This window comes from Anser brachyrhynchus (assembly GCF_964034855.1).
Source record: "Anser brachyrhynchus genome assembly, chromosome: 7".
Lineage (NCBI taxonomy): Eukaryota > Metazoa > Chordata > Aves > Anseriformes > Anatidae > Anser > Anser brachyrhynchus.
Window position 1 is genome coordinate 13,712,732 of NC_137701.1, and position 18,534 is coordinate 13,731,265.

General features: G+C 37.5%; 1 protein-coding gene across 8 annotated transcripts in view; it reads right to left on the reverse strand.

The window, feature by feature from the left end:
* Window positions 1-18,534, reverse strand: part of ALS2 (alsin Rho guanine nucleotide exchange factor ALS2) — a 223,933-nt gene that overhangs the window by 10,175 nt on the left and 195,224 nt on the right. For all 8 annotated transcript variants that reach the window (XM_080600322.1, XM_080600321.1, XM_080600319.1 and 5 more), the window contains 19 exons: window positions 18,009-18,177; window positions 17,478-17,574; window positions 16,989-17,066; window positions 15,871-16,047; window positions 14,117-14,288; window positions 13,693-13,873; window positions 11,489-11,554; window positions 8,818-8,980; window positions 7,906-8,037; window positions 7,528-7,656; window positions 7,124-7,194; window positions 6,682-6,748; window positions 6,201-6,403; window positions 5,995-6,060; window positions 4,697-4,795; window positions 4,035-4,199; window positions 1,636-1,747; window positions 1,455-1,532; window positions 1,215-1,348 (listed from right to left, as the gene is read on the reverse strand). In XM_080600322.1, coding sequence (XP_080456448.1) covers window positions 1,215-1,348; window positions 1,455-1,532; window positions 1,636-1,747; window positions 4,035-4,199; window positions 4,697-4,795; window positions 5,995-6,060; window positions 6,201-6,403; window positions 6,682-6,748; window positions 7,124-7,194; window positions 7,528-7,656; window positions 7,906-8,037; window positions 8,818-8,980; window positions 11,489-11,554; window positions 13,693-13,873; window positions 14,117-14,288; window positions 15,871-16,047; window positions 16,989-17,066; window positions 17,478-17,574; window positions 18,009-18,177 — 2,359 coding nt within the window. The remainder of the gene's footprint in view (window positions 1-1,214; window positions 1,349-1,454; window positions 1,533-1,635; window positions 1,748-4,034; window positions 4,200-4,696; window positions 4,796-5,994; window positions 6,061-6,200; window positions 6,404-6,681; window positions 6,749-7,123; window positions 7,195-7,527; window positions 7,657-7,905; window positions 8,038-8,817; window positions 8,981-11,488; window positions 11,555-13,692; window positions 13,874-14,116; window positions 14,289-15,870; window positions 16,048-16,988; window positions 17,067-17,477; window positions 17,575-18,008; window positions 18,178-18,534) is intronic.

Consider the following 18,534-nt stretch of genomic DNA (forward strand, 5'->3'; position numbering starts at 1 on the left):
CAGAATTTAGATGGGGAAAAAAAATCAGTGTTATTAGTTCCCATGCTTCCAGTCTCACAAAGCAGAAGTAGATGTTAAGCCTTTCCACAAAATGATATCAGAAGATTTTCAACTTCAAGAGATCCTGAAAAGGGTCGATGAAACCCTCATTTCCACAAGCAATCTTCACAAACACATACATACATTTATTCATAGACTCCCTACTGGGGTAAAAAGCAGACAGCTGCTAAGGTGGCAAGTGTTCAGTACAGCAGGGAGGCCTGCTTAACCTCACATCCTGTTGTAGGTGTCAGCACTGTCAAAAGAAATTATCAGTGAATGCTTCAGGAAGCACACTGAGAAGTAATCTATGTTAAAACAAAGTTCTGTTTCCCATTTTTAATAGGAAATTTGAGAGTAAGCTTCAAAGATATTGAAACCTATACAACTATTACTAGCATTGAAGACCAGCATATACTTTTACCAAACACTGAACTTTCATTCACAACTCTTAAAATTTACTTAAATTTATTCTACTGGAAGATCTCGATTATGACTTAAATAGAACAAATGTATTTTTTCCGGAGACAATTAAGATATTGATTTAATGCAACTGCTACAAATAGTATTACGGATGCTTTTCAATATTATCTTTGTCAAGACATTTAAATGTGTTTTTTTGTTGTTTCTCCCCCCCCCCCCGCCCAATTCAGCAGTTATTTCATAATTTTCTTATGCTCTGTTCGGAAAAGGTGTATTAACTATTAAATTCTGTCCAAATGTACCCTCACTGAGCCTATTAAATGATATTACATGAATTAAGTTACCAACAGAGTAATTAACAGAAAGAAGTCTGTAATTGATGTACTCCCTCAAATGTAACTTATTCTCTCTCACAATCATAAATTATTAGCAGATATGAACTCAGGTTCTGACAGTCAGTCCAGATATAAATAAATTCTGGGACTGCTACAAGTCAGTAGCAGCATGCCAAATCACCTGTAATTTCACACCATTATTTACTTAGCCATTCAATTAGTAATATGAATGCAACAACAGCTGAAGAAAAAGTTAGTTATTTTTCTAAGGGGTATGGAAAAGGAATAAAAACAGGAAAGGTGTTCTCAAAATCTCACTGTTTTTTGTTTTGGAAAAAACAGCTTTGAAGAAAAGGCCAATAGTTACATTCAGAAGTATCATTGAACCACATCAGAAATTTCTTACTTAACACTCACAATACTTTAGGCTTGTCCTTCTCACTCTCATATAAGCTAGGCTTGAAGTAGGTTCCTGTGATTTTTATCCCAGATCCCCACTCTCCACTGAAGAGACCTTCAATATAGTCTCCATTCGGCAAGGTTAACGTTCCCTTGAGAGAAGAGAGAAAAAAACAACTATTTTCCTGTACTGTTTCCCAATGGATTATTATTATTTTTTTTTAAGATGGTAACAGTTTACAAATGACTAATACCAACCTTTCCACTCAGGGTCCAGTTATCTGAAAATTCCCCTTCATAGACTGTATCATCCTCAGAAAGCAGAATGCCAGTCCCCTATAAACAGAACCACAAATAACAGAGCAGTAAGTATAACAGAAGGCCACACCGCAGATCAGAGGACTAGTCATTATAGCACAAAGTCTAGTGTTCAACTCACCATCATTTTGTTGGTGCTGAAGGCTCCTTCATAATACAATCCGAACTGAGTAACCACAACACCATTGCCTTGGCAGAGATCATCTTGCCACATTCCCATGTACTTTTCTCCTCTTAAAAAAAATGAAGTAGGAATAATACAATTTAAGTAGAACATTTATATCCTTCCTTTCTTTGGCGTTATTGTGATATTTGACCATTAGAAACCATTAGAAAGGAGTTATACAGCACTTGCTTCAAGTCTGCCAATCTAGTTTCACTAGCTTAATGGATGTAAGTTTTTTTGATAGAAAGAAACTGTAAAAAAAAAAAAATCCTTTCACAATTACAACTTGGCCACATCCAAGGAAACTGTTCCTGATGATCTCAGTGTTAAAGGCCAGTTCTACCCAGAGGAACACAAACTGTAGTTACAGAAAATAAAAAACAGGGAAACTTCAGTCTCATCTAGATCAGCAAACAAGTTGTACACAAGGAGAGACCTTCAGCTTCACTAGGCATCTAACCAACATATTTGACAGTTATTTAGAACAGATGCAATAAGCTTATTTTAGGCAATTTGTTGCCAAAACTTTTGACTTCTTTACCTAAACTCAGATGACTCAATTTGAAGGGATAATAAAGAAAAGAAATCAAGCTGTTCTACTTGGGGACTAAGAGGGATACCTACAACGTCATATGACATTTCAAAAATAATACTAGAGCAGAAAAATTGTAAGGAAATAGGCCACAGTGTAGCAAGTCTTTGGATAATATAGCTGAACAAAGGTCATGCTAAGAAAAAAATGATTAGACAATTAAAGGTTCCTCAAGTAAATGTCCACTTCTTTCAGACTATTTAGAACATCTGAGTGTTTAAGTCCACAGATGTCAGATTAGAGTGTTTGAAACAAGCCCCAAATCTTTTCAAACTCTCTCTTTCCAGTTGTTCTTAAAAATAAGTTGTTTGCAGTATACAAGCAATGAACAAAATTTACTTATCTGGGACATTTTGTTTGCTTTTAGAGGGAAACTAGTGACTGATTTAACAGAACTCTGTTTATTACAGATAATTTTGATTTTAGTATCCCCCAAATTATGGTCACAGTAAAAAGATTAAATGCAGCCTTCAATCTGAATTCGGGGATATCTTCCAGCTGCTTAGACTCACAACCTAGCAGGATGCTGGTCTGATTTCTCATGTCTGCTACAGGGGTCTCCGCTGAGTAACAGCTTCTTAAGGAGACAAATGCAGCATATGCAGTCACCAAACACATGACAGAACAGAAGCCCTGCTTGTCTAGCTTGCAATAATGACAAGATATAGTACGATTCCGCAGCTACACCTTATTTTCTTGGGCTGAAGAATAAGACGTGAAGAAAATGAATCCTTTGGCAACACACACATTCATATAACCTTTTGAGATAAGAAGGAAAGGGACTCAGATTTGAGTAACTCTGCAACAGAAATCAAATGCCACATTCTCTCCTTCACCCACCCCCATGAACTGCCACTACATATACAAATTCTGGAGGTGAGTGGATATGCCAGAAAAGCTCTTATCTCTTTAGTTTGTCTTGGGTAGATGAATAAGGCATGCAGAGACATCTTATTGCTAGAGTATAAGAAAAGAAAAAAAAAACACCACCACACCAAGACTAAATGCAAAACTGAGGTCAGGTAACACCCAGAGATGTTAAAATAGCTCTGTTTCAGGAAACAGACACCTAATCTCTTTCCCCTTCAGTCTTCTTACTGTTCTGCTTCAGAAGGGAGCTTTCATTCCAGTTAAACCAAACCTGGTTTCTTGGGCTATCACCAAAAGACCTCTTTTCAGGAACAAAGCAGCGTTGAATTGGTGACCAAGAAGACAGACTACACTTGTCTGTGCTCTGACACCATTTATTTAATGTATAAATTTACTGCAATTCAGAAACAATTATCTTTCTGAAACCTTCACTAAACTGCTCTTAGAACAAGCATCTTCCCTCCACTGCACTGAAAGAGTAAGTCAATGCAACGCCTGAGCTGAAGTTTACCTAGTCCTGGATATCAGGTCACTAAGCAACTCAATCTTATAGGCCTGAGACAAAAAAGAATATTCCTCCCATAACATTCACAAAAAAGCACTTTCAGCAGTAACACAGTATCCCTCAGTGAGATACCATATTCAGTGCTAGCTGTCAGGCAGGAATATGACAGGAAAGAAGGGCTTAAAAAAATGCAGCAACAACTCTACATACATCAACAAAATGAAATCCCTAGATCCATTCTTTAGATTATCAACCCAGAATACCTACTACAAATAAGAACATAAGCACATGTACTACTACTGCTAGTACCAGATCAAATCCTTTCCTACTCTTTCTGCAATTGCCTGTCACACCAGTGTTTAAGGATTCAAACAACTGAAGTGTTACCTTGTGATATCATCAAAAACCCCATAACCACTCTTCTTATCCATTGTCCACTGTCCAATGAACATACTGGGAGAGGAAGAGGTCAGCTTCCCACTGCGCAGCAAACCATGGCCATGACGCATATTATCCTGAAAACACCCTTCATAAACTTCACCAGTAGCATAGCTATAATGAAAAAAAGAGTAAGTAAGATTCCCATAATCTGCCCCCCCGCCTTTTTTGCCCGATCAACTCTCCCTTTTTTCTTTTAAAAACTACATTGCAGCCACACCAAGCAGGAACTATAGTTAAAGGATATTTGGGATGTGAGAGAGCTTTTTATGTTTTTGAACTTGATGCTTTGTTTTAAAGCTAACCTCTCCCCACCAACCAAGGATATTAGAGGTTATATTTCTCCCTCTGAAAAAAAAATAGTATAATGAATTATTGGGAAGTGGCAGCAACACAGGAATAGATATTAACAACAGAACACAGTATGAGTACTATAGTGAACAATCCACCAAAAATCAAAGCAGAAAATAAACCAAGGTAACTATAATCACAAGTCTGAAATGCAATTAGAAAACTACATACAGGGATACAGAGGCTTTGTAAGGAAACTGTGTGCGAGTGCATGAGCCCCGCTCTCTTTTCTGCAATGAGGGCAACACAAGTGCTGTTACCTGTAGACTCCATGCCCACACATTTTGCCTTCCTTCCAGTATCCCACATAATGGTCGTCCTTATTCAAGGCTTTGTTTGGCACTCTGTATTCACCGTATCTGTCAGTGCACAGAAATGGAATATAAGCAGCTATTAATACTAATGCATTTCATGAAAGACATCACATCCATTCTAAAATCAGCATAGTCAATATTATTTTTAATGCATCTCTAATGAAAACAGCTACGATTTTATTTAAAGAGTGAAAGCAGGAATTTCAGCATCACTAGGCCAATTTAGCCTGTACTGCTTTTCTCATTTGATTTTGGTACATTCTTGTATGTGTTTCCTCTCTACGACACAGCAGTGTTCTTCTCAGCTTTGTAAAGGCTACAAGTCTTCTCACATCCTAGGTCTACCTTTGTTGTTTTCAAGTCTTGGTAACTCAGATGTACCTTTACTCTGTGGAAGTGAGAACATATCGCTATAAAGAACATTAAAACCAAAAAAAAGAAAAGATGCTAGCCTCCAATCATGCTCAAGAAGTTGCACAGAATGGTTCATATTTTCAATATGCCTGAACAGACAACTTATTTGTTTTGATCTTGTGAAGAGATTAAAATCCAGTTACGAAGATTCTCCTGAGAGCACATCTACCCCAATAACTTATTACTACTGCTGAGTGTTGAGAAAACAGCATGCATGCTGAAATATAAGTACATGCATTTGATAGTCATAGCGATTATTACAAAAATACCAATGCATTTAATTCCTGTTGGGAATTTGTTTGCAATATTTCCATCTCCAACAACCCCCAAATCACTATGGTTAATTAATTACACTTACTACTTACAAATGACCGAAGTTCTAATCTGGTTTTGTAGTTTGACATTAGCTTGACATAGCTAAGGTACATTTTAAAAATGACAGAAGCCTGACCACATTTCATCTTCCTCTCCAACTCAAAACTTTGAAACTACAGCTGGAAGCCAATAGGACCATAATATTATTTCTCAACTGTTTTACTACTCTCTCCCTCCATCCTGCAGCTGATTACCTCAGTTTCAGTTTTTATGAAATAACAAGTTTTTAATCACACAATTACAGAGTCTGTTGGGAAGGCAATGAGCATACCTGTGGATAAATGAGGTTATCTAAGTATCAACATATAGAGAAACCTTAACGTACATAACCCTGAGTACATGACACTCCAAAACCTTTAATTAAAAGGACTTAGAATCTTCTTATAATCTTCATAATAGTCTATAACAAAAGGTGTTCCTTGCCCTCTACCTCTGTAAGTAGTGGGAGATCTTACCCATCCTCCAGCCCAGTCCGGAAAGTCCCAGAGTACATTCTTCCATCAGCCCACTTTAAGGTCCCTCTGGAAAACATACAGTCATGCACATGTACCAGATAATCAGTTCCCTTAACAATTCCCAACTAACATCTGTAAATAAGCCTACTGATTGATGCAGCAACCACCTCACTTTGTTTTCAACCATTATGTTCAAATGCTTTTACCTGCCATGTGGTTTTCCTGAAAGCCATCTCCCATCATAAACAGCATCTTTAAATCGAGAGTCCTTATAGAAGGTGTATTTGGCACTGCGAGAAATAGGAGGTTCCTGTCTTGAAACGTTCCCACCAGCTCCATACAGAAATAAGTCAGAAGTCCCTCTAAGGGCCTGATCCACTGCTTGGCTTATTGCCCTCAGCCACTTCGTCTGAAACAGAGTTTTAACCACAGAATTTAGCTAACATCTGTCTTTGCTGTAGTTGCTGTAGAGGAGAGATTCAATGCAATCTCCTTTGTGCTCTGCAGTACAGCATTGTAAGTTGTAGCACTGCTACAGTCAAGCACTGGTCTAACCTGCATACCAAGTTGTAGGATTATTTAATTCTTGGTAAATACTTAAGCAATACTTCTCCCTATTTGGTTTTACAGCAGGAGAAAAATTCATTCATATCACTGAAGCCATGAAAAAATTGTTGATATACCTACCTTTTCCTGTGGTGTGGAAGAAAGCAGAATAAACTGTTCTTCTGGTGTTGTAATCTTCAATCCATTCCTACATTGGGGGGGGGAGGGTTGCTGTATTTTAGTCTAATGAAATTTCATCCCAAAATAAGACAAGGTTTCTTAGAGTATGAATATTTCATCTACCTTCTCCCAACCCAACTAACATTCACTTTAATTTTAGGTCATCAGTAAAGAGAAACAGGAAAGACTACTGGTTCACCTCTTGATTCTACCTTATTAGTTTTTTTTCATTTTTTTTTCCCTACACACAAATACAATAAAAGCTTTCTAAAAGAAGAAAAAAGGGGTATACATGATTGCATCCATCCCATTCTGCTCCTTGTTTACAATAATTTGTTACAAAACCTTCATCCTCCCACACAAGACATCTGATTATTTCAGCATCACAATCAATAATACTCACACATTACCAGCTTCTTCTGAAAGAGCTTCTACCCACAGTGTGGACAAGGAGAAAATATGGTGTGTTGAAAACTGCAGACAAGGAAAAGGGAAACTTCAGTGAGTACTGACTGATCCATTACCCTTGCCCCAAGCTTTTTCTGCGCTATTTTTTGCCTTTGAGGACCAAAGAAAACTGAGCTCTACAGGCTCTTTGTATGCACCTTCCTCCTAGAAATAGCTAACAGAAACCATGCCAATAGCAATCGAATGTCTAAATATAACATTGGAACATGAAAAAAGATAACACTTACTGTTCAAACAGTATTGCAATGAATGCCGCAAAACCTCACCTTCACTGTATGAAAAACAAGTCATGTTATTTGAAACAGAAAAGGCTTTGCTCCTAGATACAAGTTGGCTTACCTGAGCGTGCACCAGAGCATCATTGAAGAGGATGAACCAGTTTACAGAGAATCTTCCAGCATGCTGTAGGGACAACCCCCTGTTGCTGCTTTCACAGATTAAACGGCGGTCTGGCTTCCGCAAGGAATCCTACAGGTAGGGGTTAAAGATCAAGTTACAGAAGCTTACTTCTCACCGACTGTAATTTAAGGTCAGTGCTATTTGTCTGTCATAATAACCTTTCATAGGCCAAACCTTTCTAATTTTAGAGTACTACAACAACACAAGGCATAAAAATGGGAACTACAGCTGAGTAACATCAATAATGGACACAGAGGATAATGTTAACAGCAAGATATACCACCTACTAATTACTAATGGACTGAACTGTCATCATACCGTCATTTTCCCAGGAAAGGTCTTCCAGAAGCCAAGCGTGTATTCTGCTTCTTTTCTTTTTCTGCTAAGAAGGACAGCAAGGCTTTCATAACAAGAACTAGAATCCTGTAGCTTCTGGTATTCTGGAGATGCCTATAGGGTACAAGGCAAGGCAGAGCTGAGACAGTTTCGGAGCACCCATATCAACAACACTAACCAAGTTGCAACAGAACAGCTCATTCTGTTAAATTAGCACCAAGTGTATGACAGCTGGTCTGGTTAATAAAATAACAGTGTGAGCTACTTGCTTGGTCACACGTGCTGGGAATTTAAGTCACAAGAGTTCCATGAAAGCTAACAGCAGACTGATTAACATACAATTACGTGATTTCCTTTCTTACAGCTTAACAAAATGTAGCAGAAGTTCTAATAATTTTAGGAAGAATACTTTAAATAACTAATTGGGATGAATGTACAAGTAGCTATTGTTCCTGGCTAAGTCTTCTCTTCTTTCAAAAGAATGCAGTTAGGCACATCTAAATGGATAGTAAAAGTCTACTTAATATTTACACAGTATTTTTAGTAGTGTTAAAGCCAAGAACTGCTACACTAACGATGCCAGATGGAACTGAAAAGCAGTAGGCAAACATCAAAATAATGTATTTGCAATTAAGTGCTCAAGCACACCAACAAGTTCTGGCAGGGTAACAAGTTTCTGCCTGTCATGTGATCTGTGCAAGTATGGTTTAAGAATGTGCTAGTAAATATGCACGATCTTTCCCTGCAGCAAATCTAAGTCCAAGGTAGCTTCACTGAGGGCTAAGCTACCTCTAATCATGTGGCACGTGCTTTACACTGTTACTTCCAAGCCATAAGTTTCATGTGCATATTTATTCAGACATAGATACCATATAGATACCAAAGACAGCTTACCACTTCAAAACATGTGGCAAGCTTTAGCAAAGTTCTTGCATAATTATGAAGTCGTCCAAATGGCATGAAAAACAGAGCATTCAGAACTTCCACTAGCTGCAGATTTTCCTCATTCTTCTCAGACAGCTTCTGTAACAGCTCCTGGTTTTTACTCAAGAAGTCTCTAAATGATAGGGCCATTGGGGAACAGAGGGAGGAGAGAAGAAAGACATTAAAACATCAGTGATGTTTTACATCCATGAGCACTGACACTAGCACAGAATGTCCTTTTTTGGATTTTCATACAGCAATAGGAATTATAAAGGCAAATGCATGCTGCTTATTAATCTATTCCCAATTTAGTTTAAGGAAATAATGAAATATAATCATGTAGCTTCCTACCAACTGCAGCACAGGACTTAACTTCTACTCTCACAAGCTCCGTCATTACACTGGTTGAAGAAAGCTGACTAAGTTGCCCCACTTGGAGAGTAACTAATTGCCTTTTTCTCTTTTGACACTTGATCAGTAAAACAGCTAAAACAGGTGGAGTGACTTCCCCATTACCACTAAAGTAGTGAGTTTCTAGAACTGTTGACTCATACAAGAGGGCCTGAATGAATTTTAACTTTGTTCCAGTGCACTTTCCTAGATATATCCAGATAATCTCTTCCCCACCCGTTGTTCAAGGAAACTGACCAGTTTTTCCCCTAACTAGAAAAATTACATCCTACCTCAAAGAAAGGCAGGAAATCTGTTCAATCCTCAGTCTGATTTCCAAGAGGGAGAACTAATCTAGTTCAGAGAAGAAGAGGGAAATGATTCTGAAGACAATGCATTAGTACACAAAACCAGGATTTCTTCATTAAAATTAAAACAAACCTACTTTTCCCTCTCCTTCACCACATCTGTGTGCACACGTGCTAGCACATGACATTTCTGCATTAATACACATCCAGCTGGGAAGCATTTAAACCACAAGCTCCAAGAATCAGATAAGACTGAGAAAGCAAGTCCCAGGGACAAAGAACCAGATCAGAGAATTGCACGGCAGGGTCCCTAAGAATTGTACACAAGTAACTCGATGCATGAAATGGCACTTTCTAATGTACCTTGTCTCAGTCTGTGAACGATATTTGAGAACTCTCTTGTTCAACAAGCATTAAGGAGAAATTTCTTCTTTAGAGAGAAGACCGTTTCTTAGTTGTAAATTTAAACCAAGTTAACCGCTTGGATAGCTTGCATTTTTGAAGTGCTTTGAGATCCTTACATGGAGGTCCCTCCACAGAAAAGTGTCAAATAACAGATTCATAACATTTAGTATATATATGCTTATACACATCTATATAATATGTATATATACAAATAACTTCCTACTGAAGCTAGCCAACACTTTTCTTTTTTTAATTGGGGCTACTCCTAACATGTTCATATTGTGGAATATCCATAAAAGGCTGACAACATTAGCCATTGATTGACACAGTATTCCTTTGGAAAAAAGAAAAATCATTGAAGATATACTTGACTTCCCTTTGCAAGTTACAGGACAAAACTTCTAAGACATCTCCTCCCTGAAAGTTTCAGAATCTGAAAAAATATTAATCTCCTAATGAGACCCCAGTTGCAGTAGAAGCTGTGATACTAACAGTGACATCTGATGCAAAGAATTCGATATACTAATTTCAGGATCCAGAACTTTGCAGCGGTAATTATAAATATGCTTGATCTCTGATTTCTTGCAGTTCGCCCTAAGTATCTTGTCTAACGTGGAAAGGTTCTGAAAGTCTCTGCAGTGGGATTTTGTATTTAACCACTGGCACTGGTTCTCAGGTGCAGACGATTCCTTGTACTAGATACCCTGATATTTCAAAGAACTTCCAATACCCTTGCTTATGCTACATACAAAGTGCTCCATAAACAGCTGTAATAGAATCGCACCCAGATGAGAGACTTCAGGAAGGAATGAAAGCTGGTAACTCCTCTGACATTAGTTAAAAAACTTGCACTGCAACAGTTTCTTCACAGCACTAGAGTGAAAACATACAGTATCATTACTCTCCTAGGCAAAAATACTATTTGAGAAAAGGCTCTACTCTTAGATCTAAAAGCATAATTCCTTACTCACACTTAAGAACACGTATACATAAACAAAAGCATCCCTGAGAGGCACAGAAGATATATGTGCAGAGATGTTATTTTTGCATCATTTCTGAGAGCTTCCACAAACTTAAAGAATTCAAACTAAACTGAATTTACAGTAACTACTCTCACTAATTCTTACAGAAGTGTGCTATTCTGTATTTTGTGGACAGCAGGATTTGAAAGAAGAAAATACTGACAAACACTGAATAGATGATAAAAAAATTAACCTCAAGACTAAGCTTTTCAAGAATTATCTGAAACCTATTTAGGCCTCTTTCAATGAATTTACAATCTTTTTTTTTTCCTTCCTCACTCCACACATTCAAGATAAAGCAATTGAACTGATTCAGCAGTATTTTAATCCAAATCGTAATCGCAGTTGAGGGCAATCGATATTTTTCTTCATCTGATAGAAAATGAGTCAGTATATTTAAGTATGCTGAGGCCAAGTCACTGCACACTCATTACTATATCCATACACACACTTCTTTAAAACACATTTCTTCACTAGTTGATCAAAAACTCCAGATAATGGTAAAGGTCTGCTTACATTGCTGGCTTTGCAAGGAGTGTAAATCCTCCCATTACCAGGAAATTTGTTACTGAAGTACAATACCTAAAATGGTAAAGAAAAAGAATGTTCTTAGTTCAAAATTGATGCTTTCCTGAAAATAGCAACTGGTGTAAATTCCAACAGCATACCAATAAGATCTGTAATTAACTACTGTACAAGTAATCAAAATCATCATACAATGGCTTGGGTTGGAAGCGACCTTAAAGATTACTTAGCTCCAAACACCCTGCCATCGGCAGGGACACCTCCCACTAAACCAGGTTGCCCAAGGCCCTGTCCAACCTAGCCTTGAACACCTCCAGGGATGGGGCATCCACAGCTTTTCTGGGCAACCTGTTTAAGCATCTCACAGCTCTTCAAATAAGTAATTTTCTCCTAACATCTCATCTAAAGCTCCCCTCTTTTGGCTTAAAACTATTCTCCTTTGTTCCTCCAAGGTCTAATATCTGGGTGTTTCTCAAGTATTTACTGTTACCAGAACAGTGAGTATTCACTTTCCATATGGAGGATAGGCATTATTATTCTTGCTGGTGCTATTACACTGCTGTTGCCATTAGCACAACACATGAGAATTACGATGGAACAGAAACTTGAATTTGTTTGTTTTCCCAAGATTTGAGCATGTACAGAATAGGCCATCTGTTCCAATAGTTTCATACTGCTAACTTCTAATTATATTAAAGATAGGAATTTCTTCATCCTGCTATTCACCATTCTCTCTTTCACTTCTCCTCTACCAAAAAAGAAAATTATTTAAAAATTTGGACCGTTTGGACACGGTTCTGTGCAACCTGCTTTAGATGGCCCTGCTTGAGTAGCGGGGTGGACCAGAAGACCTCCACAGTCTTTTCTTCCTTTCTTCCTTCCCTTTTAAAAACACCTTTCAGCCAAGGGCAAAGATCTCAGTTTAACTCAATTAACAGATAATACTTATGTGGCTTGATAGGTCTTTGGAAGATGCTCAAGATGCTACACTGAGGAGCATGCAGATGTTTGATACTGTACACAGGAAAAATGTTTAACATATTAAGAAAACAAAGGAGAATAGCAGAAGGCAGGAAATACCAAAGAACTAGACATTTTAATACCAAAGATACTAGAATTAGACATTTCAGCCTTTGACAGTGAGGAAAAAGAAATTAAGAAATCCTACTAATCTGAGTAATAATGAGAACCAGTTCTAGGTATCCAGGTGAAAAGAAAAACTGAAGTCAGAGCATGGAAAAAATACATGATCACAATTATGAACAAATGATTTGATCAACAGAGACGAAAACTTCTTTCAGGGTAATATGACAAAAGTTTATCACTGATCCAATAAAAGCAATAACGTGTTAAAATAAAAGTGCAACTATCTGCACATTCCAAATGCTACTGCATAACGAGCGAAGCTTATGAGTTTATGATTGTGACATTTTGCTCCCTTAGGGGTTTTCGGTTATCTAGTAAGTAAAACTACATTCAAATACGACATTTTTAGATTCTTCCCTCTGTTAAACCGGTATTTTTCAAAAAGCCTGTAAATATGAAGTATGAGATTTCTGCTAGATTTGGATGAAGTTAGCTAGCAGCTACTGAAGTTACTGTGGAGAAAAACAGCAAATATTCTAACAGTCTTCCTCTGCCTGAGGAATTAAGCTATTAAAATAATAACCAGGATACTCCGGACCGAAGTTTAAGCACTAATGCAGCTGTCTTCTAGGTGAAAGGTGTGATACTAGCTATTTAGCAGATATCAGCACAGAGTTGTTCTTCTGGGAACAATTTTTTAGTTAATGACTTTTGAAAAGACATTTTGTAACCACAGTAAATCCCCAAAGGTATTTTTACTTAGTGACCTACCAATAGCAACTCTATTACATTATATTACAAGATCCTCAACTAAAGTAACAAACATGTCAATCTTTACATTTATATGCAGCAATCAAAGAAATGTTTTTACAGAATTTTACATTAGGAAGTCTGAAACTGTCCAGCATGTTCCACTGGCAAAGAGTTCATATAGCTTAACTATAAAATTAGTCTGTGTAAAACTCTGCATACATTTTAAATTGCAAGAATGTAACTTGCATGATAGTTTATGTAGCTTTCCTTATGATCTACTTTTTCCTAATTCAGGGCTTGCTGTAGTCAGTAGCTTAAGCCTGCAGACACTCAAGATGAGAAAGTTGGATACTTGCTCTGTGTAACTATCCAAAAACAGACTTGAATGCTTCAGGATGGCCAAACTCCTGGCTTCTTTTACTCCATGAAGAAAGCTACTTAAAGAAGCTCCATGTTGACCGATGAGATAGCATAGCTTGCTGAACCTGCTTGCCATTTCCTGCAACAACTGGATTGTATTTGCATTGCCCAAATTATCTGTAACAGACCAGACAGTGATTTAGCTTACTTTACCAAAGAATTGCACCCATTAATAAAACAGAATTACCCCAGTGAGTTGTTTGGATGTTTTACTGGCCATTTCAATTTAATGATTTTAGACTACAAGGAAAAAGATCTTGGCTTTAACTTAAAAATAGCCAATGACTTAAATCTCTTACAAAGTTGATTATAGAACATAGGGGAAATAATATCAAATAAAATATTAAAATAAGTTCTTACCTAAACCTAGAAGAGGTCTAAGAACCTGAGATTTGATCTCACTCAGTCTGAAATAAAACCTCCTCTCTGTAGAAGCCAACTCATGCAAACTGGCAATATATCCCATTATGTTTTTGTCTACCAAGACCAAACAGTTGTCACCACCAGCTATCACATTGCTTATGTAACCTATCTGAAAAACAAACAAACAAACAAAAAAACAGCTTAAAATTTGAAAGAAAAAATAGTAAAAATTAGGATCATATAGAATAAAAGATATCTTCATTTGTGCCAAGTGTCACTGTAGGTTGTTAATACTTAACATCAAGCACTCCATTCAATGTTGGGTTAATACAAGATTAATAAAGTAGGAAAAACATTTAGAGTCAATGCTGTTTGTTATGTTAGTACTGACATTCTGAAAAACAAAGACCGTCTTGTAAGGCAACTCAAACGATCATTGTTTGTTCAAGTGGAAGTTTAGTCACTTAGAAAATAAAGCTGTGTCATCAATGTTGTCATCAACATAATATCACATCACCTATTTTTCCTTTAATTAGGAAGGAAGATTAACAAGTGTTTAATACACCATCTGCACTCTGAAATACAGTCCTTTCTCAATGTGGAATATGTCGGTTTATTAGTAAGAGCAATATAACAGCATTAATAAACTGGACTAATACCAATACCTACACTAATACCACTTGTAGCTCACAGCTGTTGGAAACAAAATTCTTCTCTGAAGTCAGCATGAGTGCGTCTAATGCACTGTGGCTCCTCACTAATTCTAGTTCAGATGCAACACCATAAGGTTATTCAGATCTAGAGGATCCCTCAGAAACACTGAACCATGAATGTTCAACAAGCAATCCATAGGCCAATTTTGATATGCAAGAGCCAACTAGACAATATACTAGAACTGTCTAACAACAGTCCTACAAGAAGGAATAAAAGTGTGTGTGCATGCATGCACATATGCATGGAGCCAGTATATAAATCCCCATCCTCCTCAAAACCCCTCTCCAATTGCTATTCTGCTAGACACAGGGAAGTAGAAATGAGACCCAGAACAGCTGAGACAAAAGAGCTGCTTTCTACCCAAACTATCTCCTTTTGCTACCTTAAACTCGAGGTGGTCTGAATCATACAAAGAGACAAGAAGAAGACACCCAGACTTCACACTCCCTCACCCCAAGCCAACTTCTCAATAGCTACAGTAAGATTCAGCTTAATGATGGAAACTGCACAGAATCACCCCCGCTCTCCCATAAACATTTTAGTGCCTTTGCTCAGTTTCCCTTTTACACCCATGATAAAGGCTGACACTGGGGAAGCAGAATGTACAGAACTCAGAGGTACCTTCTGCCCGCTCACAAACAAAATGCATAGGAAGCAGAGTGGAATAGAGCACAGAGTGCCTCCAATCACTTAAACAACAAGAAAATGAAGAGCAATAGGACCATAGAATAAACACATGAAGACAGTGGTGAAAACTGAGCACGATATGAGGGTGCACTTCTGCAACATGCACACACAGCAGGAAATGAATTAGACACCCCAGAAACACCACCTCACTTCCCAAGCACAGGGAAAGATGAGGGAACATAACAATACTAATTAAGACTCCTCTGTCTCCATGAGCTGCGCTCCTGATTTGACTGCTAGGAATCAGTCACCTTACTTGACACCCATAAAGCTAGCTGAACAACCAGCACTGAGCTATTTCCAAAAACCATCAGTATGCATTGCACTAACTTAAAGGAAATACAACTCACCTTACTACAAGAGAGTAACAAAACTGGACTCTTAGTAGAGTTATTTTCAGACAAATTATTTTCAGTTGTTGTCTCTTGGCCACTGTAATATAATCCAGGTTGGAAGTCTTCCTCATCTGCTAAGAAGAGAGAATAATCTGGTCCTGCTGCTGTAGTCCAAACACCATCACCACACACCTGAAGTTCATGAGGAAGAAAACATTAAAAAGTCACCACTTGAAACTGGAAGATGCTGGAAGAAGAGGAGACTACCTAAAGCTTCTAGACACAGATACACAAGAAATACACCCGACAACAAGCAAATGTGTTAAAGTAGCTGGTAATTTTTCAACAATGTCTTGTCACAAATACATTTCCTGTACTCCACTGAAAGTGATCTCCTTCCAGTTTTCTTTCTAATGGCTAATTTTTTGCCTTTAAATTATAAGCCAGTTTTATTTTTAAGTAGGCATCAGGTAAATTTGATGAAAGTAAGGACATTGTACTTTCCTCTTCATTTGGCTGGGATATTGATAAATTTCAGAGACTGTTAACATCCTGTACCTTAATTTGTATAACACCCAACCAGGAAAACTGCAGATAGTTTTTCATTAAGACAGGTAAGCACCAGGAATTCACTGTCAGTCTGGTCTAACCCAGAATTCATTATGTGACTATTCCCTCAATGCGATGAGAAGTTCAAAACAGACCGAAAACCCCACTACTAGACAAGCAATATTTAACCAACAGCTCTAGAACTACGGTAGCAACAAATATGGTCATAGCCTAGCAAAATTTGAAAAGCCAGAAGCAGTTGTTTAGAATAAAAACAGAACAGAATAATTTCAGTATTTCAACAACTGTATCAGAGAAGCCAAGAATAAGGCAGAAGTGACACTTGGTAAGAAGATAAAAGCAGTTACTTTTCTCAGTTTTAGAACTTCAACGTGGTCAAAAACAGTAGAGGTCTATATAGAGGATTTCTTGGTTAGATTATTCACAAGCTCATTTAAGGAGCATAGTCACAATATAAGCCAAACACATCTGTCAATAAAGTCAGTTTTTAGAATTTATTTGGCACTCACTTGTATAGGAAGAGGACCTAAACTAAAAGAAGAAAAACACAGAAAACAAAATACCTTTGCAAGACGAGGGACTGTTGTTGGGGAGTTTAAGTGACCAAGCTGACCAGAGCTATTACTGCCCCATGAATATACCTGTAAGAAACATAGCTAACATCAACGTTTAACAGTTTATATACATAGAGGAATACTGAATTGTATTAGTACAACGCTTCAAGTGCGCAAACACAAGTCAAAGGTATAAGACGTAGGTGCCAAGAAGCACTTCTCTAATTTCTAGCATATTCCTGAATTTGAGAAGGTAATTTGAGAATAGAAATGGATATGCATCAGGTGATTAAAAACTTCAAATATAATGCTAATGGACCATGCAGAACTTTCTAATATAACTTTTTAATACAATTAGAATGCCATTACGCACACTATTTCCATTGTCTCCTCCCACAAACACAAAACAAAGTTTAGAAGTCAAATAAACACAAAGCTAGGAAACAGTCAACATGACAATTATGTCATAGATAAGCAATAAATGACAATCACTTGTACCTGGGATTTGGCAGTGAGTGCTAAGGAATGATGGCCACCAGCAGAGAGATGAATCACTTCTTTACCATCGAGACTTTTCACACACAGTGGCTGAAGCCTGACAATTTCCAGAACACATAAAGAAGAGATTAACAAAAAAATCAGAGGTATTGTCAATGTGGAAATAGATATCAACGTTCTTTTGTTCCCCCCCCCATCCTCTCCATAAAGAACAGTAGAAAAAACAAACATACGCATGGAGTCTTTTGGTAATAAACTAGCTTAGTCAAAAAGGCCAAGAAGGACAAAAGTGGATGCTGAACCTCACCCCAGTTTGGACAAGACGAGTCAAAATATCACCGAATTTCCTAGTAATTACAAGGGAGAAATTCCAACTGATGTTTAGTAACAATACAGCATAAGACATTTCGCTTGGAAGACCTTAGGTCAGAACACCTCAAAGAACAAGAGCAATGCAAGGCTGTTGACCAAATCTGAGGAGACATAATCTGACATACTGAATAAAGAAACATTTATCAAAAACCATCTCACCTTGGCAGAACATCACCATGTCCTAGCTGTCCATCCTTCCCCTTTCCCCAGCTCCACACCTCTGTTCTTAGAGATGGTAAAAGAGCATCTGCCTCACCACTGTAAGTTGGAGTCAGAGCTACAGTCCTCATTTTTGCCCGCCCTACTTTCCGTAAGAGCCTAGGAGAAACTGAAAACATGCCAAGAGAAAAAAAAAATCACCATTTTAGATAAATACATCACTTACACAGACTACACGTTACACGGTATCATTCAAAATAATTTATCAAGGCTTCTTTAAGAGGCCTTAAGATTGAGAACAGTGACTGATGCGCAAGATAGCTTACTGACACACATTGTGTGTGCACTAAAAGTAGACAGATTCCAAGTAATTTTTTTTACCAGTTATTGAAGAATAACAGACATATGAGAACTATGCAGTTACACTAAATAAACCAAAACTATATATAAAATAAGTATATTCTGAAATAAGATATATATTTGCAGTGAACATAAGTATTCCAATTCCTAAAGTCTCCCCTCGTAT